This window comes from Pseudonaja textilis, chromosome Z (assembly GCF_049901715.1).
Source record: "Pseudonaja textilis isolate UNSWEBS1 chromosome Z, rPseTex1.2, whole genome shotgun sequence".
Taxonomy (NCBI): Eukaryota; Metazoa; Chordata; class Lepidosauria; order Squamata; family Elapidae; genus Pseudonaja; species Pseudonaja textilis.
In genome coordinates this window covers 124,508,032-124,531,773 of record NC_142008.1, presented here as the reverse complement: position 1 = coordinate 124,531,773, position 23,742 = coordinate 124,508,032, and the positions used below count along the sequence as shown (strand labels likewise).

At 49.8% G+C, this 23,742-nt stretch overlaps 1 protein-coding gene across 1 annotated transcript in view; it reads left to right on the top strand.

The window, feature by feature from the left end:
• Nucleotides 1-23,742, top strand: part of DNAH2 (dynein axonemal heavy chain 2) — a 123,277-nt gene that overhangs the window by 15,254 nt on the left and 84,281 nt on the right. The window contains 12 exon segments of the mRNA XM_087917291.1: nt 1-95; nt 4,778-4,865; nt 5,856-6,061; nt 6,320-6,449; nt 7,925-8,107; nt 14,832-15,046; nt 15,757-15,903; nt 18,803-18,959; nt 19,445-19,684; nt 20,448-20,636; nt 21,283-21,430; nt 22,490-22,682. The exon segment at nt 1-95 is cut by the window's left edge and continues 63 nt beyond it. Coding sequence (XP_087773417.1) covers nt 1-95; nt 4,778-4,865; nt 5,856-6,061; nt 6,320-6,449; nt 7,925-8,107; nt 14,832-15,046; nt 15,757-15,903; nt 18,803-18,959; nt 19,445-19,684; nt 20,448-20,636; nt 21,283-21,430; nt 22,490-22,682 — 1,991 coding nt within the window.

Below are 23,742 nucleotides of genomic sequence, written 5' to 3'. Positions count from 1 at the left end.
TACATCAACTCGACCCGCCAGACGTTGCACAGCTGTATCTCCTGCATGTCCTCGTGGAAGGACTGCTACCAGCAGGCATCCTACATGCACAACAAGTAAGGGGGGGTGGGTGGGGTGGAGTCTGGGGGGGGGTGGGCGGGAGACGTTGCACTGTGCCAAAGGGGCTAGTCCTCAGTGATCCTGACTGGCCACCGCTCGGATTTGCGGTGGGTCCCACGGTTGGAGACCTCCCCAGCGGATCTCAGAACGAAACGAAATGTCCCTTGGGGAAGGTGGATTTACTTAACGGCCAGGCGATTCGCTGAACGACCGCCTGAGCTTGTCGGGGACTACGCCGAAAACGGTTGTAGCTACTATCCGTTCATGACCGGCTTTACGACCTCACCAACTCACGATGGGAATTCCTAACCCCGTTCAGTGGTGGGATTCAGCCGGTTCGCAGCGGTTCACAAGAACCGGTTGTTAAATTATTTTAATCCCGCGTAGAGGACGTGTTCCTCACGACACAGGGGCTGCTTTTAAACGCTTTTTCGAAGCGTTTAACGTGCTTTGAAATGCCCCCATTTTCACCGCATCAGGAAATATTCTGCGTGAAGCTACATATATAATTCTTTTTCTTCTCATTTTTCACCCTCTTTATGGGTAACATGCAACGATTGCATTTTCCCTGTCAATTTGAGCTACTTTTGGCCTGTCATTTTCATTTTTCATTTCATTTTAATTGGGTGTTAATTTTCAAATCCAAATCCCCATATTGTAAATAATCTAATATTCACCATAAAAATGTGTTTTTTTCCCAGACAATATGCAGAATAGCTGAAATAGAGATTTCTTCTCAACTCTGAGCCTAAGACAGCAAGAGATTGGACTCCCATCTGGGTCTCCTGCTTGGGCAGTGGGTTGGACTAGATGACCTACAAGGTCCCTTCCAACTCTGATTATCTGTTATCTGTTATCCCTTATAAACCAGCAGTCTTCGACTTATAACTAGAATTGAGTTCCAAATTTATTTGGCGAAGTGAGACATGTGTTAAGTTAGTTTTGCCCCATCTTACAACCTTTCCAGCCACCGCCGTTAAGTGAACCACCGCAGTTGTTAAATCGGTAACCCAGTAGTTAAGTGAATCTGGCTTCCCCATGGAATTTACTTAGTTGGAAGGTCGCAAAAGGGGATCACATGACCCCGGGATGCTGTGACCGTCATAAGTACAAGTCAGTTGCCAAGCCTTTTGATCAGGTGGCCCGGGGGATGCTGCGACAAACGTAAGTGTGAAACAGCGGTCTTAAGTCACTTTTTTTTAGTTGTGTCTTTGAACTGTCACTAAATGAACTGTTGTAAGTCGAGGACTACCTGAATTCCTGAGCTTTTTCCCTTGTTTTTCTGACTCCCCCCAATCAAGTTCGTTTAGTGACAATTTGACTTTGCGATGGCACTGGAAAAGTGACTTATGACCGTTTTTCATATTTACGACCATATTAGCATCCCCAGAGTCGCATGATTTACATTTAGATACTTGACAACTGACTTGTGTTTATGACGGTCGAGATGTCCCAGGATTTCAGGATCCCCTTTAGCGACCTTTGGACGAACAATGTCAACGGAGAAGCCCGATCCACTTAACGACCATGTGACTCACTTGCCAATGTTGGCAATTCACTTAACGACTGTGGCCAGCAAGGTCGTAAAATGGGCCAAAGCTCACTTAACGTCTGGGATAACCACAGAAATGTTGAGCTCTGTTGCGGTTGTAAGTCAAGGACTACCCTGTATCGGTAGAAGCGATACTTTCCCCCAAAAAAATTTAGACTTTTTTTTCTAAATTTCCTGGGTTTCTCCCAAAAGTTGCATTTAGAATAGAATATTATTTAGACCGAGCTGGAAGGGGACCTTAGAGGTCTTCTATTCCAGCCCGCCCCAGTTGTTGATTTGGCTCAGAATTTTCTACCCGTTTGCACCGATCCACACTTTGGATCACAACTCTGTCCCCCGGCACCCTTGAACGATTTCTCTTCCTGCGGTTGTCGTTCATACGCTTGTTACGTTTTCCCTTTGTGTGCGTGGGGAGAACCAGCGCACCACATACCTTTCCTCGCGTGCTGTTTTCGTTCCCACTGCCTTCCTGCCTCGTCCGCGCAACGAGGCATCGCCTGGATGTTAAGCGAGGCGCCCAGCCGTGCCGCAAAGCGAAAGTGAGAAACCATCAACTCATGGAACGGAAGTTGCCTGTGGAAGTTGCGGGAGCTTCGTCCCTGGAGGCTCTCAAAAGGAGACTGGGCTGCCCTCTGCCAGAAATGGTGTAGGTTCTCCTGCTTGGGCGGGGGTTGGACTAGATGACCTACAAGGTCCCTTCCGACTCTGATTATCTGTTATATTCTGAAATCTTGTCCATCATTTAGCATTTCGCCAGTCGCCCCTTCCTCACGGACAATGTCGCGACGGTCCCCCTGCGTTTTCTTTGCATCGTTTTTTTTTCTCCCTGCATTATCAGCTAGTCCTCGCCTTACAACGCTTCGCTCAGTGACCGTTTGAAGTTACAACGAAAAAAGCGAATGAAAAAAATTGACCGTGTTTTCAGGTCACGGGATCAGAATTCAGACGCTTGGCCACCTTCTCGAATTTATGACGGTCGCAGTGGCTCCCTTTTGCGACCTTCTGACCAGCAAAGAAGTCAGATTCGCATTTACGACCATGTGGCTATTTAGCGACTGCAGTGATTCGCTTAACATCTGTGGCAAGACAAGTTGTAAAATGGGAGAAAGCTCCCTGAACAAATGTCCCACTTAGTGGCTTAAATTTGGAGGGCTCCGTTGTAGTTGTAACTCGAGGACTACTTGTGTTTGCCTGTCCCGGTGGTGGACAGTGTCACGAGGTTCACGTAAGCCCCAAATTTCCGTCGCCCCCTAAAACATTTCTTTCACTGACTTTTGCCCCGTGTTATGAACTTGCTTGCCACAGCTGTTCAGTGACTCAGGCAATCAGTAAGTGGTCATAAAGTGAATCTGCCTCCCCCCCATTGCTTGTCAAAAGGGACACACCGGCCATCGTAAATACGAACCGGGGGCCATTCGGCTAAATTTGGAACACGTGACCACAGGAATGGCTGTCACTTCATAAAATATTTCTATGGTCTTCTTAGAATTGCCAATAGAAAGGGAGGAGGGGGCAACAGTGCGGCAGCTTGGAAACCGAAAGCGCATTCCATCAATAGCCTTTCAGAGATAGTAACTAGGTGACTGAAGTTTCTGCCGTAAAACGATCTAACTGGAGAGCATGATTGATGGCTCTGGGCTATGGCTGTGTCCCATTGGAGGATATGAATTATGATAACACCCAGGGGGTAGAAGGGGGGAAAACCGGGGTCAAGGGTGGCAGTGAATGATGGGTCTCAGAGTCGGCTGCACCCAGGCAGGGCTGGACATGTTAACTCCCAATAAATTCTTTGGAAATTTGGCTGGAGACTCATGATTTAATTGCAAGGTAACGGCCAGAATCCTGACAGCCTGCTGCGGTTGTAAGCAGGGGTAGGATTCTACCAGTTCGGACAGGTTTGGACTGGTTTAGGTGAACCGGAGGTTAAGTTTTCATCTGGTCCTCTGAACCGATATTTAAATTGACCGGCTAGCCCCGCTCCTCCCTGGAGTCTCCATGCAATACAGGTATTAAATGCAGGGTCCACCGTAGCCACACCCACCCCGGCCACCAGCTCTCTGCCCGGTTGCTGGGATTTTGGGATCCCACCCCTGGTCGTAAGTGCGAAAAACACCCCAGTCCCTTGTTCCAGCTCTGTCGTAACTTGGGACAGACCTAAACCAGGGCTGTCCAACCTTGGCAACTTTAAGACTTGTGGACTTCAACTCCCAGAATTCCTCAGCCGGCTGAGGAATTCTGGGAGTTGAAGTCCACAAGTCTTAAAGTTGCCAAGGTTGGACACCTGCGCTAAACGAACATTTGCAAGTTGAGGTCTACTCCTGTCCACAAAAAGCCTCCCGAGCCATGCCGGACCATCCTGGTTTGATGCTCGCAGCCCGCTTGGCTAGCTTTCTGGCAAACCATGGCTGGCTGGATCCTAATCAATAAGTTGAATTTTTGGGGGTGGGTGGGGAGACCCTCCCAATCCTTGGCTTCCCTCAATCTTCTTCCAGCCCTGCTGAGGCTGCTTCCCCAAGAAGCCCCCTCCCACCCCCTCCCCTCCGCCCGCCCAGCTTCTCCGCACTTGAGAAATAATCCATCATTATGATTAGGGATGTCAGATTTAAGTGGCTGCCTGGTCCTCGGCAATTAAGCCTTAAGTGTTCCTCCTCTGCTTCAAATTCAAATTAGCGGGGCTGGATCAATAGCCGGCAAGATGTAAAAAAGGCATTCAAGACCCCCGCGTGGCACGGGCTCCCCGGATTAAGCTCTCGAGCCTGGTCCCTTCGGGGCAGGGGGCTTCGGCCTTCCCTGATTAGCTGATTTCTTCGGAAAACTTCTCGCCCCTGGAGTGGGGAGGAGAAGGGGGGGAGGAGATGAAGCCAAGACCCCCTTTTTCTAAGGGTCTGGGCTGCTTGCTGCCCACCTACAACACCCCCACCCCCACCCCAGTGAGAATAACAATAACAGAATAGCAGTGTGGGAAGGGTCTTCTACCCGCTGCTGAAGCAGGAGACCCTATACCATTCAAGATAAACGGCTGTCCAGTCTCGCCTTAAAAATCCCCAGCGATGGATCCCCCACAACTTCTGGTGGCAAGCAGTTCCACTGTTTCATTGTTAAATTAACAGCTGACTCTTCCGACAGGCTTTCTGGGAAGGGATGGGTCCTGGACCAGACCAGCATCTTCGCCCAGGTGGATGCCTTTGTCCAACGTTGCAAAGACCTCCTGGAGGTAGGTGTACGGTGTCCGTCTCTAGCGGTCCATGTTAGCTTCTCAGGGTTGACCTCTGCAATCCTGTTCTGACCACGGCTCCCTGAGGCTGTAATTAAGCACACCGCTTAGTCCAAATAATTTATTGTTTTATTTCAACGCTGGGAATTATGTTCATTCCCAGCCTGTAATAAGTCCCAAACAGTCCCTCGAGATAAGCACCCACCTTTCTCTCCTTTAAATTGCTGCCAACAACTAAAGTGCCAAATGAACTGTTAAAAAAACCAGCTGAAGTACAAAGTCCATACAGAGCTTCAAGGTTTAATCCGAAGAGAGTGAACGACGTTGCTTCCTGCAAAGGTTTCTGTACCTTTGCCTGTCCTTTATCCATTATAGGAGGGGCAATCACCTCCCAGCCTTACTCCTGAGTCACCCCTTTTGTCTCAGCTGCTCTCTCCTTCTAGCAGCTCTGTGCACATGCACACTGGGGACAGGCTCCCCTTCTTCCTCTGCCTCGCTCTTGCCAGACTCTGGAGGCTCTGGAGGCTGCACCCCACTCCCAGAGGGTCCTGGCCTCATCTTGGAGGAGCAGTGCGGCAGTTTGGAATCGAAAGGGCATTCCATCCTTATCTTGCAAAGATTATAACTAAGCTACTGGAATTTCTGCCCGGGCAAATCTCTTAATTGGAGAATGCGATTGATGACTCTTGGCTATGAACATGTTTTATTGGAGAATATGAATTAGGGTACACCTAGAAGGGTGGGGTGTGGGGGGAAACGGGGTCATAGGTGACAGCGAATTACGTGTCTCATCATCAGCTCCACACACGCCATGCCGACACGTTGGCTCCGAATAAATCCTCTGAAGTTTTTGAAGCTCAGCTCGACTTAGGGCAACCGCCGGAATCCTGACACTTGAATCTTTTCCCATCATATTTTCGGGGGCCCGTGCCCAATGAGAGTAGATCCTGGTGGGAGATAGTGATCACAGCCGCTTCCTTCTCCCGATAGGTCTGCGACAGCCAGCAACACTTCGCCCGCTGGGAAGACGGCAAACAGACCCCGCTGCCCTGTTTCTCCGGTCAACAAGGTCCCCAGATGACCAGGAGCTTGCTGGAGATCGAGGAGACCTTCAGTAAATATCTCAACAACCTCCGGAATGTGAAAGGAGGGATTCTGGATGTGAAGAACACAACCTGGCACGAAGACTTCAGCCGGTGAGAAAAATCTACTTTGACAAGAAAAGACGTGTGGGTGGGTGGGGCATGGGGAGGCAGGGGAGAGCTCCATGGGACACGTGCCATGGAGGTCCACCAAGAACTTTAGATGGTTTACAAGACCCTCTTCTTCTTCTTTTTTCTTATTCTTCTTCTCCTCTTCCTCCTCCTCTTCCTCCTTCTTCCACTTCCGCTTCTTCTCCTCCTCTTCCTTTTCCTCCTCCTCCTCCTTTTTCTCCCTCCTCCTCCTGCCATCAGCTTCCGCGCGGGGGTCAAAGACCTGGAAGTCATGACCCAGAACTTGATCACTTCAGCCTTCGAGACGGTGAGGGATGTGGAACATGGGGTGGAGATTCAGGACGTCTTCGAACATCTGTCCTCCCGAGAGGTACACGTGGGCCCACAGTGGCTGAACCGGGGAGAGATGGGGGGCAGCTGGGGAGGGGGGCGGGGAAGGGAAGGCAGGGCTTCCAAGAAGGGCTGTAACGACGCTATAAAGGGGCATCTGGTGGACCTGTATTTTATTAGCGAGGAGGAGGAGAAGGGCTTGGACCTGGGGTGGTCTTTAGATCGGAAGTTGTGGGAGCGTCATCCCTTGAGACTTTCAAGAAGAGATTGGACTGCCATTTGTCAGAAATGGTGCTTGGGCGGGGGGTTGGACTAGATGACCTACAAGGTCCCTCCCAACTCTGTTAATCTATGGTCTCCTGAAAGATGCTTGGAAGGCTTGAAGCAACTTGACCATGGGTGGAATTCGATCCCCAGAATTCTGGGAGTTGAAGTCCATCTTAAGCATGGAAATCTGGGTGTGGAAGCCCTCCCACCTAAAGCATGGAATTCTGGGAGTTGAAGTCCATCCATCTTAAGCATGGAAGTCTGGGTGTGGAAGCCCTCCCACCTAAAGCATGGAACTCTGGGAGTTGAAGTCCATCCATCTTAAGCATGGAAGTCTGGGTGTGGAAGCCCTCCCACCTAAAGCATGGAACTCTGGGAGTTGAAGTCCATCCATCTTAAGCATGGAAGTCTGGGTGTGGAAGCCCTCCCACCTAAAGCATGGAATTCTGGGAGTTGAAGTCCATCTTAAGCATGGAAGGGTGGGAGTGAAAGCCCTCCCATCTAAAGCATGGAATTCTGGGAGTTGAAGTCCATGATCATCAAGTTCCAGCACAGCCTCTCCTGACCTGGACCTCAACTCCCAGAATCCCTTGGCCAGGAAGGGAATTCTGGGATCCTGGAAGGGCCCTTTGGTCCAACCATAGCAGCCAATCTCCTCAGTTGTGATATGCATGTGAGCGCCAGAGAAGTGAGGAATGTGGTGGTAGAAAATGGAACAGTCTCCTCAACCTGGATAGTTTGAAGGTGGGAAGACTTGTTCAACTCCAACATGGCTGGCTGGGGAATTCTGGGAGCTGAGGTCCATCCATCTTCAGGTTGTCCGGTCTCGAAAACACCAACTTCAAGGAATAGAATCAGAATAGAGATGGAAGGGACCTTGGAGGTCTTCTAGTCCAGCCCCCTGCTGAAGCAGGAAAACCCTATACTATTTCAGACAAAATGGCTGTTCGTTCTCTTCTGAAAAGCCCTCCAGTGATGGAGCACCCACAACTTCTGGTGGCAAACAGTTCCACTGGTGAATTGTCCTCCCTGTCAAGAAATTTCTCCTTAATTGCTTCTGTCCTTGGTTAGTTTCCACCTGTTGTTTATTGTCCTGCCCTCTGGTACTTTGGAGAATAAATTGAAAATAAATCCAACTTAAATTGGAAGCCGGGGAGGACCACAGAGTTGGAACTCGGGGCCTCGGGGACCTCCTGGGTGGGGCACCTTCGCTCCCTGGGCCTCTTCCAACCGGCCTCCTTCCTTCAGGCCATCAAGCGCACCTTCGACAAGAAGACGGTGGACGTTTTCATGCTCTTCAACCGGGAGCTGTCCCTGGTCAACAAGGAACTCAGCAAGAAGACCCCTTTCCTGACGCCATACATGTGTCACTATTCAGGCATGGCCCACTGGATGCGCGCGCTCCGGCGGCGCGTGGACAGACCCATGAAGGTAGGGCTGTCTCCTACTAAAAGGTGGTGGTGGAGGAAACAGGGCTGACGGGATCTCCCGTGGCTTCTCCTGAGCGCCTGTTTCAGTCGGGGGGCCCTCAAGGCAACGGGGAAGGTATTTTACGGGGAGTCCTTGACTTGCAAACATAATGGGGTTACAATGGCCTTGCAGAAAGTGACTTAGGGCCGTTTTTCCACACTTAGCGACCGTTGCAGCATCCTCCAGGGGTCACGTGACCAAAATTCTGCCGCTTTGGCAACCGGCATGGGCTTACGACGGTCGCTGTGTCCTGGAAGGTCACGTGGTTCCCCTTTGCGACCTGCTGAGAATCAAAGTCAACGGGGGAGGGGGGGCTGGAATCACTTAACGACCGTGTGTGAGACGGACGTTTAACGATTGCAGTGGTTTGCTTAACAACTCTGGCCAGAAAGATGGGGCAAAACTCACTTCACACATGTCTTGCTTAGCGACGGAAATTTTGGACTCCCTTGTGGTCATAAGTCGAGGGCTGCCTGTATTGGATTGAGTGCCCTCAGGAAATCCCTAAAGCTGCAGATTGGATCAGGAAAATGGAAAAAGCAAGAAATACAAAATAAGAAATGATTTTATCTGAATATCAAACCTTCTGACAAGCACAGCCAAGCGGGAAGCCGGATTGTGAACAACTTGACAATCGTGGCAGGCAAGGTCATGAAAGGGGCCCAAAACTGGCTTCACAAATGTCTCACTTAGCGACGGAAATTTGGGGGTCCACTGTGTGGTCGTAAGTCGAGGAAATTACTTCTAAATAAGATTGTCGCTTCCCGGTACGCTGTGCATGAAAAACAGGCTGGAAAAATCCTTCTTCGGTTCCGCCGGCCAGCAAATAATAACAACAACAATAACAACAACACCAAGGATGCTGGCAGCAACCCGTATCAACCATCAGCACCAGTCAATTATATTTGTGATACATTTTTAAATGTTCAGTTGACTTTCACGTCTAATGAATAAAAAAGATATAGTAATAATAATAATAACAGCAACAACAATAATAATAATAATAATGAGATAAAAATGCCAAACCCAGTCTGAACATCTGGTTGACTGTGCGATGATATAATAATAATAATAATAATAATAATAATAATAATAATAATAATAATAATTCCTAAACACTTGGGAAGTGTTCAGCTAGTGAGTTGTGACACGAAACCCAGCATGGTTATCTCGTCTGCTGTGTATACTGTCATTTTTGTGTACTACAACAACAACAACAACAAAATACATGAAACTGAGTCAACTGAGCATTTTAAAATGTATTACAAATATTATTAACCAGCACCGGTGATGATAATAATGCCAAATTATTACTCATCGCACAGTCAGCCAGATGTTCAGACTGGGTTTGGCATTTTTGTCTACCTATCGAGTCCTTGCCGAGGACCTGGGATGGGCAAATCCGGATGTTTGATGGTGTTGCAGATATCGCCGCAGGATGGAAGGTGTTCCAAGTCAAGCTGCCTTCCGCAATTGACTGATGGCAAATTTGTCAATGCCACCGATGGTGTTCAAGTGATGCTCTAGTGGTTTTGGGACTGCACCCAAGGCACCTATTACTATTGTTACCACCCTTGCTTGCCTTTGCCACAGTTGTTCTATTTCTATGTGTAGGTTTTTGTACATTTTGTGATTTTCTCCAGTTCTTTCTCTTCTCTCCTGCTGACTCCTGGCACTGCCACATTCACTACCCAGATATTTTTGTCTTTTCTTGTTGGCGACAACTGTCAAGTCCAGGATGTTATGTGGCCAGGTACCTGTCTGTCTGGATTCTGAAGTCCCAGAGCAATTTAACGGTTTTCATTTTCTATGACTTTTCCTGTTTTATGGTCCCACGGTTCTTGCTTAACAGGCAAATGATATTTCCATTGTACCATTGTTGTTACATGCGGCTGCTTGTAGTGAGTTTGTACAATCTTTTCGCAGCAGCTTACCAGGTGGTCCACAGTTTCTTTAGTTTCTTTGCTACTGCTGCTGCTGTTGTTGTTGTTGTTGTGGTTGTGGTTGTTGTGGTTGTTGTGGCTGATACCTAGGATGCTGGCAGCAACGCATATCAACCATCAGTGCCAATGAATGTTATTTGTGATATATTTTAAAATGTTCGGCGGACTGAATTTCTTGCTTAATGAATAAAAGCGATAATAATTATGATTATTTAGTAATAATTTTAAGGAGATACTTGGTTGGTAGATGGGATGCTGGCAGCAACCCGTATCAACCACCGGCGCCGGTCAGTGAGATTTATGATCCATTTTAAAATGTGCAGTTGACTTGAGTTTCATGTTTAATGGATAAAATATAATAATAATAATAATTGAGTATTGTTATTATTGTTGTTTTTGTTGTTGATCCTGGCAAGCATCCAGATCTGACTATCCCAGATCCCTTGGTGGGGACTCAATAGGTAGACAAAAATGCCAAACCCAGTCTGAACCTCCGGCTGACTCCACGATGATAATAATTAATAATCCTAATAATTCGGTTTTTTGCGAACGGCCATTGTGGCGGTCCGTGATTCATTCCTTTTCTTCTCTCCCCTCTCCTCCCCGTCTCCTTTTTAAGCTATTTACCTGAATAACGTCCTCCTCCTCCTCCTCCTTCGCTGGTTCCTTTTAACAGCTTTAATTATACACCGGGAGAGAAACAGCCTGGCATTCAAGCCATCAATCAAACGCGATGCCCACTTTTTCGCCCCCGTCCCCCCCCTCCTCTCCCGGTGCCCACTTGAAAATGGAAAACAGGACGAATGGGCGAAAAAACAAAATGGTTTCCTCGGAAGTTCCTGGGGGAAATTTTCCCCTCAGGGGGGCTTGGACCACAAAAGACGCTCATTTCTGGCTTTTCCATTTCGGTGGCGCGTGGGCGGGAGACGTGCCTGGCCTTCGAAAATGCCACCGGTCCTCAGACTTACGACCGCGATGGAAGCTTCCCCCACCCCCCATCGCTAAGCAAGACATTACGTCCTTTCGGGCCACGGTCGCTAAGGGAATCGTGGGGGGGGGTTGTTCGACTGGTGACACGGTTGTTAAGCGAGTCTGGATTCTCCCGTGGACTTGGCTAGTGACTTGGTGTGACACACACACACACACACACACACACACACACTCACACACCCTTCTCAGGGCGCTGCAGCCGTCGTAAACGTGAATCGGTTGCCAAGCAACTGAAATTTGATCGTGTCCCACGCGGGGGGGAGGGAGGGGCGATTCTTCTGAAATGGTTGTAAGCATGAAAAATGGTCACAGGTCGCTTTCTCGGTGCAGTCGCAACACTGAACAGTCACTAAATGAATGGTTGTAAGTCAAGGACTAGCTGTACAGGTCCTTGTGAGGCCCTTGGCAGGCCCCTCAGCTTGGCGTTTTGGTTGCAGACGTTTCACCGCCCTAGGTAACGTCATCAGCACTGGAAGGGAGTGGGATATGTGGGGTGGGGGAAGGAGGAAGAGGTAGAAGAAGAAGAGGAAGAGGAGGAGGAGGAAGAGGAAGGCTGTGGAGGTCCTAGTTGCTCTCTGAGCTTGGCTGTTTTCTTGCGGACGTTTCATGACCCAACTAGGTAACATCATCAGTGCTAGAAGGGAATGGAATGTGTGAAGTGATGGAAGGAGAAGAGGAGGAACAGGAGGAGGTGGAAGAAGAGGTGGAGGAACAGGGGAAGATGAAGAGAAAAAAGAGGAGGAGGAGGAGGAGGGCTGTGGAGGTCCTAGTTGCTCTCTGAGCTTGGCTGTTTTCTTGCGGACGTTTCATGACCCAACTAGGGAACATCATCAGTGCTAGAAGGGAATGGAATGTGTGAAGTGATGGAAGGAGAAGAGGAGGAACAGGAGGAGGTGGAAGAAGAGGAGGAGGAACAGGGAGAAGATGAAGAGAAAAAAGAGGAGGAGGAGGAGGAGGAGGAGGAGGAGGAGGGCTGTGGAGGTCCTAGTTGCTCTCTGAGCTTGGCTGTTTTCTTGCGGACGTTTCATGACCCAACTAGGGAACATCATCAGTGCTATAAGGGAATGGAATGTGTGAAGTGATGGAAGGAGAAGAGGAGGAACAGGAGGAGGTGGAAGAAGAGGAGGAGGAACAGGGGGAAGATGAAGAGAAAAAAGAGGAGGAGGAGGAGGGCTGTGGAGTCCTTGTTGCTCTCTGAGCTGGGTGGTTTTCTTGCAGACGTTTCATCACCCGACTAGGGAACAACATCAGTGCTAGAAGGGAAGGGGGTTTGCTCTGTTTATATACTTGCTTCGTCAGGGTTGGTGGGAGTGTCTTCGATGGTCCCTTGATTCGTTGTTTGATTGTTTGTCTGAGTCGGTGGTTCCTTAACTGGGGTACGGATTGGGTGGGCCAGCCTCCCGCCGGTCAGCCCATCTCAGCACAGAACTGCCAGGCCTCCGGGTTGGCTTTCTGTGTTGGTCCACCGCGGCTTCCTCACCCGGCTCTCGTGCCACCCTTTGCCTCCCGCCTTGGCCTCGGAGTCCCGTTGATGTCCCTTGCTGCTCACGTCCACCTTACGAACTAAACCAGGTCATGAAACCGACGGCACAACACGATTTCATCATTTGCCGAGACAGGCATCACAAGAGCTGGGAGAGTCGCAAGAGGTCATCCAGCCCAACCCCCCCCTTTACACTGCAGAATTCGCACCCTCTCGTGCACTGCACTCGATGACCGTTCGGCCTCCGTTTGAAAAAAACCCAGGGAAGGGGAAGAGATTCCTCTCTGTCAATCAGTTCCACTGATTGGATTGACAGCTGTCCCTGTCAACAAGTCCTTCCTAAAGTCTCATCTGTTGATATCTCACCTCATTCCTTTCTCGTCTTAACCTCTGGAGTAGGTGAGAAGGAGCCCATACCTTCTACAGCGGGGTTTCTCAAATCTTAATGACTCTTAAGATAGGTGGACTTCAACTCCCAGAATTCCACGCTTAACATGAGTGGACTTCGAGTCCCAGAATTCCACGCTCAAGATGGATGGACTTCAATTCCCAGAATTCCACGCTTAAGACGTGTGGATTTCACCCGCGGTGCTCTTTTCTTCTCCTCTCTCTTATCCCCCAACCCGAAACACCCCCACCCCTGCATATTCAACCCCCACACACCACTCCCCATCTGGTTTTATGGGCTGTGCCTTATGGGCGTTGTGATTCCTAAGCATCCGAGGCGATCGGCTTGCCCCACCGTGGATGGAAAGCAAGATGGCTTCTCCAATGCGGCACCTACTGGAGCAGGTTTTGAAGAGTGGGGGGGAGGGGCATGCGTTCGTCGGCTGATGCCTGTCCCCTCCCGTTCTTGGGAGGGCATGGGGTGTAGCTCCACACGCCCCCCCCCAGTTCGATGCTCCTCGCCAGCTCTGACGAAGTGACCCCACGCTGGGCGAACTTGCACACGTGGCACAGCTGACTCACCCGATGCTTAGGTGGTTTTTCCGAGAAACATGTCTTTATTTTTTCTCTTGGCACCGACCGTTGGCACTAGGTGGCACGTGTTGTTTTGTTCATTACGCCCACCTGAGCGCGTTTTCATGGGCACTGGGGGGGGAATGGATTCCTCAGTTTCCTGTTGACTGAGCGGAGGGCAAGGCGAGCGAAACCCTCGGGGAAGTGGAACATGGGAGCTCGGGTTGGCAGCCAGGAAGGGGATGGGCTCCTGCCAGCTTTTGCCATCCCTGAGCAGGTGCCAGGCTAGGATGTCACACACGCAGCCATGGCCGCCTTTGCCAGGTGCGTGGTAGCTCCCAAGGAATTACAGCTTGCAACGCTTCATTTAGTGACCGCTTGAAGTTACGATGGCACTGAGAAAAGGGACTCATGGCCATCTTTCACACTTAGGACTCTTGCAAGCTCCATGATCAAAATTCCGGCTTTGGGCAAGGGACTCAGATTTATGACGGTCCCTGTGTCCCAGGATCCCAAGCAAAGCCAAGGAGAAATTCAGGTTCACTTAGCGACTGTGTTAGTGCAGCGGTTTACTTAACAACTGTAGCCAGAAAGGTCATAAAATGGGACAAGGTTCACTTAACCTGCAGTCTGACTAGCAGAAAATTTGCGTTCAATTGTCATAAATTGAGGACTACCTGTAATTTATGGCCTTCTATTGCCTTCTGGCCTCTCCTGATACACGATTCTGCACGCAAAACCTTTCCCCACTTGACCAGAAATTGTTACAGGTGGTCCTCAACTCACGGCCACAATTCAACTCAAAATTTCCATTGCTAAGCAAGACATTAAGTGAGTTTTGCCCCATTTTTACCAGCTTTCTTGCCGCCATTGTTAAGCGAATCACTGCCGTTGTTAAGTTAGTCACGTGGTCGGTAAGCGAATTGGGCTTCCCCCTTGACTTTGCTTGTCAAAAGGCTGGATCACGACCGTCATGAAACGAAGCAGTGGGCAAGCCTTCGAAGCTTGATCATGTGACCACGGGGACCAGTTGCAACGGTCAGTGTGAAAAACGGTCATAAGTCAGTGCTGTCGTAACTTCAAATGGTCATTGAATGAATGGTTGTAAGCCGAGAACTCTCTGTACCCGAGAATCTAATCAATTAATAGTCAGCACCAAATTGATAAGGGTCTGAACGGAATTCGAGGGAGGCTGAACTTGGATCTCTTGTGGCAACACGAGGATGCTGCACTGATGACGCCTTCAACCCCGCCCTCCAAGCTCTGCCGAGTATTCTCCTACAGTCCCTTCCTCTCCCTCTCTGGCCAGTGTCTCACCAAAGCCCACTTCATCCCTCACATTGGGACCGGAGAAGAAAGCTTCCAGACCTATCAGCTTCTGGTGCAGGCCATGGATGAGATCGAGAGGAAGACCTTCCACGAGTGGACCCAAGGCTTGGACAAGGACAGCTTGAAGCGTCTGGACACCCCTCTCCTCATCCCGAGTGCCGAGATGCCGGGCATGTTGGACATCAACTTTGACAAGTGAGTGAAAAAGGAAAGAACCGGAGAAGACCTTGTTGCCCTGGTGTTCCACCCTGGTCTCATGGGTCCTTCCATGCCCCTTCTTCCTTCTCCTTCTTCTCTTTCTTCCTTCTCCTTTTCCTTCCTTCTCCTCTTTCTCGCTCTCCTCCTTCCTCCTTCTCTTTCTCCTTCTTCCTTCTCCTTCTTCCTTCTCTTCTTCCTCCTTCTTTCTTCTACTCTTCCTCCTTCCCTCTCTCTTTCTTCCTTCTCCACCTCCTCCTCCTCCCTCTCTTTCTTCCTCCTCCTCTTCTTCCTCCTCCTGTCTCCTTCCGCTTCCCTTTCTCCCTTCTCCCTTCTCCTTCTCCTCTTCCTCCTTCTCCCTCTCCTTCTCCTTCTCCTTCTTTCTTCTACTTCCTCCTTCCCCCTCTCTTTCTTCCTCCTCCTCCTCCTCCACCTCCTCCTCCTCCCTCTCATTCTTCCTTCTCCTTTTCCTTCCTTCTCCTCTTTCTCGCTCTCCTCCTTCCTTCTCTTTCTCCTCCTTCCTTCTCTTTCTCCTCTTCCTCCTTCTCCCTCTCCTTCTCCTTGTTTCTTCTACTCTTCCTCCTCCTCCCTCTCTTTCTTCCTTCTCCTCTTCCTCCTCCTCCTTCTGTCTCCTTCTGCTTCCCTTTCTTCCTTCTCCCTTCTCCTTCTCCTCCTCCTCCCTCCTTCTTCTTCTCTTTCTCCTCCTCCAGGCACCTGCTAAAGTTATTTGTGGAAATCCACTACTGGGAGAGAGTGCTCTTCGAAATCCCGCATTACGTGGTGGAGGTGTACGAACGGAAGGAAGACCTGAGGAACCTGAGGGAGAACCTCCTGCTGGTGGCCCTAGACTACAACAGGTTAGTAGCTCTGCGTCTCCCAGGAAGTTTGGAAGGTCCTCACAGCCTCCCCTTGATTTCTGCTCTGCTGTTATGGGATCTGTAATCCCTGCCTGATCTTGTGGGAGGCTAGACATCTACCTCAAGTGGATCCCACTTATGATGGTTGCGGTCCCGGGGTTATGGGATTCTCCTTTGGCGACCTTCTGAAAGTCAGTGAGAAACCCAGGATTCACTTAACGACAGTGTTCCTGCCATGATTCACTCGCCTACTTCCTCCCAAACAAGAGACCTTAGATCAGTCCACATAGTGCAGACAATCTAGGCGGGCTCACAACCTTGGCGGGTGGGGGGAGAGACCAACAGAATAACTGAATTGAAACGCCTCCTGGTTCAGTGATGGCTAAACCCAGGGGTGGGATTCTACCAGTTCGCACCTATTCGCTAGAACCGGTTGTTAACATTCTAAGCAGTTCAGAGAACTGGATGTTAGAAGAAATTACAGGGCTAATCCTGTAAGGAAGGCAGGAAGGAAACATTCTGGTGTTGCTTACAGAAACTGCCTCTCCGCTAACCCTTGTTACATTCTTGGCAGGACGAGACTTCTTGTCTCAGGAACTTCTCCGGAGTTCCCCCACCTCCCTTTGCTGGTACTTTGCTTGTGTGGAGTGACCATTCAAAGTTACAAGGGCACTGAAAAAAGTTATTTATGACCATTTTTCACACTTACGACTGTTGCAGCATCCCCACAGTCATGAGAGGCCAGGCGAGATGTGTGCCTCAATGTGAGTGATATTGAGTTGGCCACACCCAACCAATAACATGACCACCAGGCCACGTCCGCCAACTAAGCCACGCCCACAGAACCGGTTGTTAAGACATTTGAATCCCACCCCCGGCTAAAGCTTTCTGTCATCCTGTGCCGAAAGCGCGTGCGCGTGCAGGCGACAGCGTGCATGCGTGTCTGCACCCCTAATGCGATGTCCCCATGGCTACTCCTTGCCCCGCCCCTGCACATGCGCACGCGACACACACATACCATGCTCCCCCGCGCATACATGCGCAACCCCTGCCCACGTCCCATTTTGGGCCTAGTAGGCCTCCCTGCAGCCTCCCGGGAGCAAAAACGGGCCACGGCGTGTGTGTGTCTGTCTGTGTGTGTCTGTGTGTGTGTGTGTGTGTGTGTGTGGTGCATGTGGGGAAGCCATTTCAGTTGACTCCTGGAGATGCTCCTTGTGGGGGTGGGTTTGGCAAGGAGGGATCCCTGGTTTTCGTTTTCCTTCTGGGGCGCGTTGGCTCCGCCGAGGATGCGTGGCTTGCAACGAGCTTTCTCTTGGCAGCTGTGCTTTTCGGCCGGGGCCGAAGCTTGTCTTTGGCGCCTGTTTTGTTTTCTCTCCTCAGGCGTTAATTGGGGGTGGGTAGGCGGTGGGGTGGGAGGGAGATGGGCAGGATGCGGCCTGGCCTGCTTTCACCCGATGTGCAGATTCCACTCGGGAAGGACGGACACAGGCCTGGGCGTTAGGCCTTCCTGTTCCCATCATCCGTATCCCACACGGTTAGGGCCAGGGAGGGAGGCACTGGGAGTAATGGGTCTGTAGGCCAACATGCTACCAAGGCACGGAAGAGGGAAGGATGGAGGGTCTAAGACAGGGCTTCTCAATGTTGGGCACTTTGAGACATGTGGACTTCATCTCCCAGAGTTCCACACTTATGAGTGGACTTCATCTCCCAGAATTTCATGCTTAAAATGGGTGGACTTCAACTCCCAGAGTTCCATGCTTAAGATAAGTGGACTTTATTTCCCAGAATTCCATGCTTAAAATAAGTGGACTTTATTTCCCAGAATTCCATGCTTAAAACGGGTGGACTTTAACTCCCAGAATTCCATGCTTAAGATAAGTGGACTTCAACTCCCAGAATTCCATGCTTAAAATGGGTGGACTTCAACTCCCACAGTTCCATGCCTAAAATGGGTGGACTTTATCTCCCAGAATTCCATGCTTAAAATGGGTGGACTTCAACTCCCAGAGTTCCATGCTTAAGATAAGTGGACTTTATTTCCCAGAATTCCATGCTTAAGATAAGTGGACTTTATTTCCCAGAATTCCATGCTTAAGATAAGTGGACTTTATTTCCCAGAATTCCATGCTTAAAATGGGTGGACTTCAACTCCCAGAGTTCCATGCTTAAGATAAGTGGACTTTATTTCCCAGAATTCCATGCTTAAAATGGGTGGACTTCAACTCCCAGAGTTCCATGCTTAAGATAAGTGGACTTTATTTCCCAGAATTCCATGCTTAAGATAAGTGGACTTTATTTCCCAGAATTCCATGCTTAAAATAAGTGGACTTCAACTACCAGAGTTCCATGCTTAAGATAAGTGGACTTTATTTCCCAGAATTCCATGCTTAAAATAAATGGACTTCAACTCCCAGAATTCCATGCTTAAGATAAGTGGACTTTATTTCCCAGAATTCCATGCTTAAAACGGGTGGACTTTAACTCCCAGAATTCCATGCTTAAGGTGGGTGGACTTCAACCATGCTGGCTGGGGAACTCTGAGAGTTGAAGTCCACTTCAACAAAACAATCTTGCATTGAAGATCCGTTGTGAAGGATCCTTGGGGGAGCTTTCAAAGTCTAGGCAAAATTTAGGCGAAGTTAGGCAAAATTTGCCGGTTGTCCTTAAGGAAACCCAAAGCTCTCTGCCAGAGGCTGAGCAATCTCCAGCAGGCCCGCCTCTGCCAGAACCAGAGGTGGGAGTGATTTGTGGAAATGAGGAACATCTGGCTGGAAGACCAGCTGCTGCATAATGTATTTTGATGGCAAGGCCTGGGATGCGTCACAATTTCGCTCTTTTCCCGTCTTGGGGGAAGAAAGAGTTGGATCTTAACACCTTCCACCCTTGGTTGGGTCCCCAGGATCATCAGCATGTTGTCTGCCGAGGAGAGAGGCCTGTTCCGGGAACGCATCCGCTACCTGGACCGGAAGATCCAACCTGGCCTCAAGAAACTCCACTGGTCCCTCAAGGGGGCCAGCACGGTCTTCATCTCGGAGTGTCGTCTCCATGCCAGCAAGGTGGGGATGTGGCTTCCTCGGCCCTCGGGGACCAGGGTGCCTTGAGGGACACGAATCCCGGGGCCAAAACTCCCTGGGTAGCAGATCTGCCCCACTCTCAGCTTCTCTGTCCACTCCATACGGCGGGGACGGTGAAAGATGGAGGACATCTTCTCTCAGAAGGAGGTTCTACTCCACCAAGGAGCTCCTCAGTCCCCCTATTGTGGAAATTATGGCATCAGCCTTTCCTTGCCGGTCCGCAAGGAGGCCTCGCCTCTGCCTTGGTTGTCCTCTTTGGTAACCACCAACCACCTCTTGAGGCCAAAGCTCCTGCTCCTCCGACCATGTTCTCCAGGACAGAGGAGGTGCTCTTGGGCCTGTCATGCCTTCTCCTCTCGCCATTCTCAACGTGGACCTCCAGGCCCAACTAGGAGCCGCCTCTTCCCAACCTCCGTGGGTCTTCTTCTTCCATCTCCTCTCCCGGTGTCCCTCCCGTTTCCCCACAGGTCCAGAACATTGTCAACGAATACAAAGCGGCCACTTTGGCCATTGCTCGCCATGCCCAGCAGATGAGCGAGGCTCTGTTGGTCCGGATCACTGGCAAGCGGATCTACAACGACCTGGAGTTTGAAGAGGACCAGAAGGACCACCGGGACCTGGTGCAGAAGAAGCTGGTCACCTTCCACGAGGGCAGCATTGCCATCATGCGGCAGACGTACGAAGTCTTCAAGAATGATGGGTCAGAGGTGAGGAGGGCCAGCGAGTATCTTTTGGCGAGGGAAATCTTCATCCGCAGCTGTTTGAAGGACACACAGGGGCTGAACCCCTGTGTGATGCCTTCAGAAATTATTGTTTTGTTGTTATTGTTGTTATTATTATTTCTTGTTCTACTTCTTCCTTTTCTTCCTCCTCCTCTTATTCCTCTTCTTTTACTTCTTCTTCCTCTTCCTCCTCCTCCTCTTCTTCCTTTTCCTCTTTTTAATTCTTCCTTCTTCCTCCTTTCTTGCACCTCTTCTTTTTTCCTTCCTGCTCTTCTTCTTCCTCCTTCTGCTTCGGCTGCTGCTTATTCTGCTTCCTCTTCTTCCTCCTCCTCCCCTCCTCCTCCTCCTCCTCTGATGTTTCTTTCCTGCTGTCTCTCCATCTTCTGCCCACCTCATGTTCTTTGGCCTCCTCCTCTTCTTCGCCTATGTTCTTGCCTGGTATAGAACCTGGAATTTAGCAGCATCTGGGAATCGGTGGCCAGAGATCCCCTGGAATGGCTTCCTAGGGTGGTGCCCCCCTGGGGTTTCGGTGAAGGCCTTGTGTGGTTGGAGGGTCTACGTTGTCCCTTGACCTGGAGATATCCAGCGGCTGCCCCGGCCATGGATGTTGAAGGCCTGTTTGGAACCCCGAGGGAATCTTTCTTCCCTTCACCTTAGTGGGCCGGTCGAGGCCTTCTTCTGCAGATTCCTCCGTGGTGGACTTTTCCCGATTCCCCACCCGCTTCTTCCCCGACTCTTCTCGCACCAGGTCCAGCAGCATTGGTTCAACTACACGGTCAGGATGAACCGAATGATGGAGGACGCCCTGCGGCTCAACGTCAAGTGGTCCCTGATGGAGCTCTCCAGGGCCATCAACGGCGATGGCAAGACCAGCCCCAACCCGCTCTTCAGGGTGAAGGTCATTCTGCAGGACAGTTCACCTGGGCAGGCTCCCCAGGTGAGCCCCGGAGGCCTTCTCACATCTAAGAGCAACCGTTCTCCTCCGTGGCCGATGGCGGTTAGACCTCTGCTTGTTGCAGAATCAAAGGGCAACGGGACATGCCGAGCTCCTGTGAAGGTTCTTCCACCGAGAACTTAAAAACAGGTCCACCTTCTCGTGAGCTCGTGGCCTTGTCCTCAGCAGCTTAGCCCTTCCATCTCCGGCAGAGTTGTGTGTCCGGGGACCCCAAATTTAATCCTGATTTTTCTTTCTTCTGCCCCACCCTTGTTTCTCGGTAAACCTCGAGGTATCCTTGTTGACCCCCCGTGTCCGCTTGTAAGGAATTCCTATGCCTGTTTTCAAGTTGCCACAAGCAACCAGGAGTACATTCCATGCGTATCTTACAAAGATTGTAGCTAGGCCCCCGGAACTTCTACCCGAGAAAATCCTTCCTTGGAGAATCTGATCGATGAAACACCCGGGGGCGAGGGGGAAACAGGGTCACAGGTGGCCATAAATCACGCGCGTCAGAGTTGGCTTCCACTGGGATTAATGCCGACAAGTTGCTCCTAGTAAATCTTTTGAAGCTTGGGTCGAGGCTCGTGGTTTTATTCGGGCAACCGCTTGGAACCCTGACACCCTTGGCCGGTTTCTTCCCTCCTAGGTGGCCTTCTCCCCGTCGCTTCTCCAGCTGGCAAGCATGGTCAACGACATCAGCTCCCACCTGATCTCCAGCATCACGGTCTTCCGGCACCTTCCGGAGATCCTCATCCGGCGCAAGTTTGCCCGTGACCCCATTTCCGTCCTTGTGGGTAAGGCAGCCTCTTTGGGTGGGTCACCTGCCCCCATGTTCTGACCCAGGCTTCCTAAGCCGTAATTACGCAAATGCATATTTTAAAAAAAAGACTTATTTTATTGCAACGCTGGGAATTGTTTTCGTTCCCAGCCAGAATTAATCTCAAAAAGTCCCCCGAGATAAGCACACACCTTTCAGTTCTGTGAAGTGCTGCCAAAAACAGAAATATCCAGTTAACTAGAAAAGAAACCAATTAAAGTACAAAAAAAGCCCCAACCTTCAAGGATGACTCTGAACTGGTTGAACAACTTTGCTTCCTGCAAAGGTTTCATCATCTTTGCCTGTCTTTTATCCCTTATGGGAGGGGCAATCACCTCCCAGCCTTACTCCCAAGTCACCCTTTTGTCTCAGCTGTGCTTGCTTTCTAGCAGTTCTGCGCAGCACACGCGCCCTGGGGACAGGCTCCCCTTGTTCCTCTGCCTCGCTGCTACCAGACTCCGGAGTCAGCCCCCCACTTCCACACGGTCCTGGCCCCACCTCTGTATCAGATACAGGACTCTCATTCGAATCGTCTCCAGTCTCCCTGACTGTTCCCCATTCTTCTCACTGTCCGATTCCACCGCCGACTGCACCGGCTGAGAAACCACCTCTCTTGTGGGTTGAATTTATATTTTACCGAGTTCATTCGAACCCCTATTTGAGTAGATCAGGTTGCCCTGAATAACAGAGTTGGAAGCGACCTTGGAGGTCATCTAGTCCAACCTCCTGCCCGGGCCTGTTTCCAGCCTTCCAGAGCCTCTGGGAGATCTGTTTTTCGCCCACCCCGAGCCTCCGTGCGGGCCCTGCACTTACCTGGCACCCAAAACGGGCCGCATGGGGCCTCCTGGGATGGGCGGCGCCAGCCAGAGTCAGGATTTGCCGGTTCGCTGAACCAGTCATTAAAAATTATAAAATTAGCTACCGGTTCTCTCCAACCGTGGTGAACCGGTAGCGCCCACTCCCCTCTACAGCGTGGGATTTATTGGCGAGGAGTCTTGGGGAGTCCTGGGTGACTCTGCTGTTCTTTGTTCATCAGAGCGGGATGAAGACATCAAGAAAATCCAGACTCAGATCAGCAGTGGCATGCAGAACAACGCCGGCCTTCTCCAGGGCTACCTGAAGACCTGGGACCGCTACCGAGAGATTTGGGAGGTCAACAAAGATGCCTTTATCAACCGTTACCGGCACCTCAACCCGCTGGTCTCATCCTTCGACGCTGATACTGCTCGGTAAGGGGTGGAGGAAAATCGACCGCCATCCGGCGGACACCAACCCAGGGTTGCCTTGAAGGCTTCTAAGGAACTTCAAGAGACCTCCTTGAAGTATTCCAATCCTCCTTTAAACCCATCCTGATTAGTAGCCATTGTGATGTCTTGCTGACGATAGAGTAGAATAGCATAGAGTGGGAATTTATTCGTTTATCTTATTCGTTTGATCTGTCAACTGCTTGCAAGATAATAAGTATAAGTATAAACATGAGTAAGAATGCAGGAAATGGGTACGAACGAATGGGGACAATAGGACCAGGGACAAGGAGGCACGATGGTGCACTTATGCACGCCCCTTACAGACCTCTTAGGAACGGGGTGAGGTCAATAGTGGATAGTGTGAGGTTAAAGGAGGGGCGATTTGAGGATGTCAGGGAGTGCACTCCAGGCATTGACCTCTCCGTTGGTGAAGTCGTACTTTCCGCAATCAAGTTTGGAGTGGCTTATATTGAGTCTGTATCTGTTCTGTGCTCTTGTGTTGTTGCGATTGAAGCTGAAGTAGTCATTGACTAGTAGGGCATTGCAGCAGGAATAGGAATACAATGAATAATAAAATATAGAATTAGAATAGAAGATAAAAGAATAGAATAGAAAGAATAATAAAATATAGAAGAATAGAATGAATAATAAAGTATTGAAATAGAATAGAATAGAATGGAATGGAATGGAACAGAATAGAATAATGGATTGGAATAGAATAAATTAGAATAGAATAGAAATAGAATAGGAATAAGAATAGAACAGAACAGAATAGAATTAGAATAGAATAGAATAGAATAGAATAGAACAGAACAGAACAGAACAGAACAGAATAGAATAGAATAGAATAGAATAGAATAGAATAGAATAGAATAGAATAGTGGATTGGAATAGAATAAATTAGAATAGAATAGGAATAGAATAGGAATAGAATAGGAATAAGAATAGAACAGAATAGAATAGGAGTAGAATAGAGTGGAGTAGAATAGAATAGAATAGAATAGAATAGAATAGAATAGAATAGAATAGAATAGAATAGAAT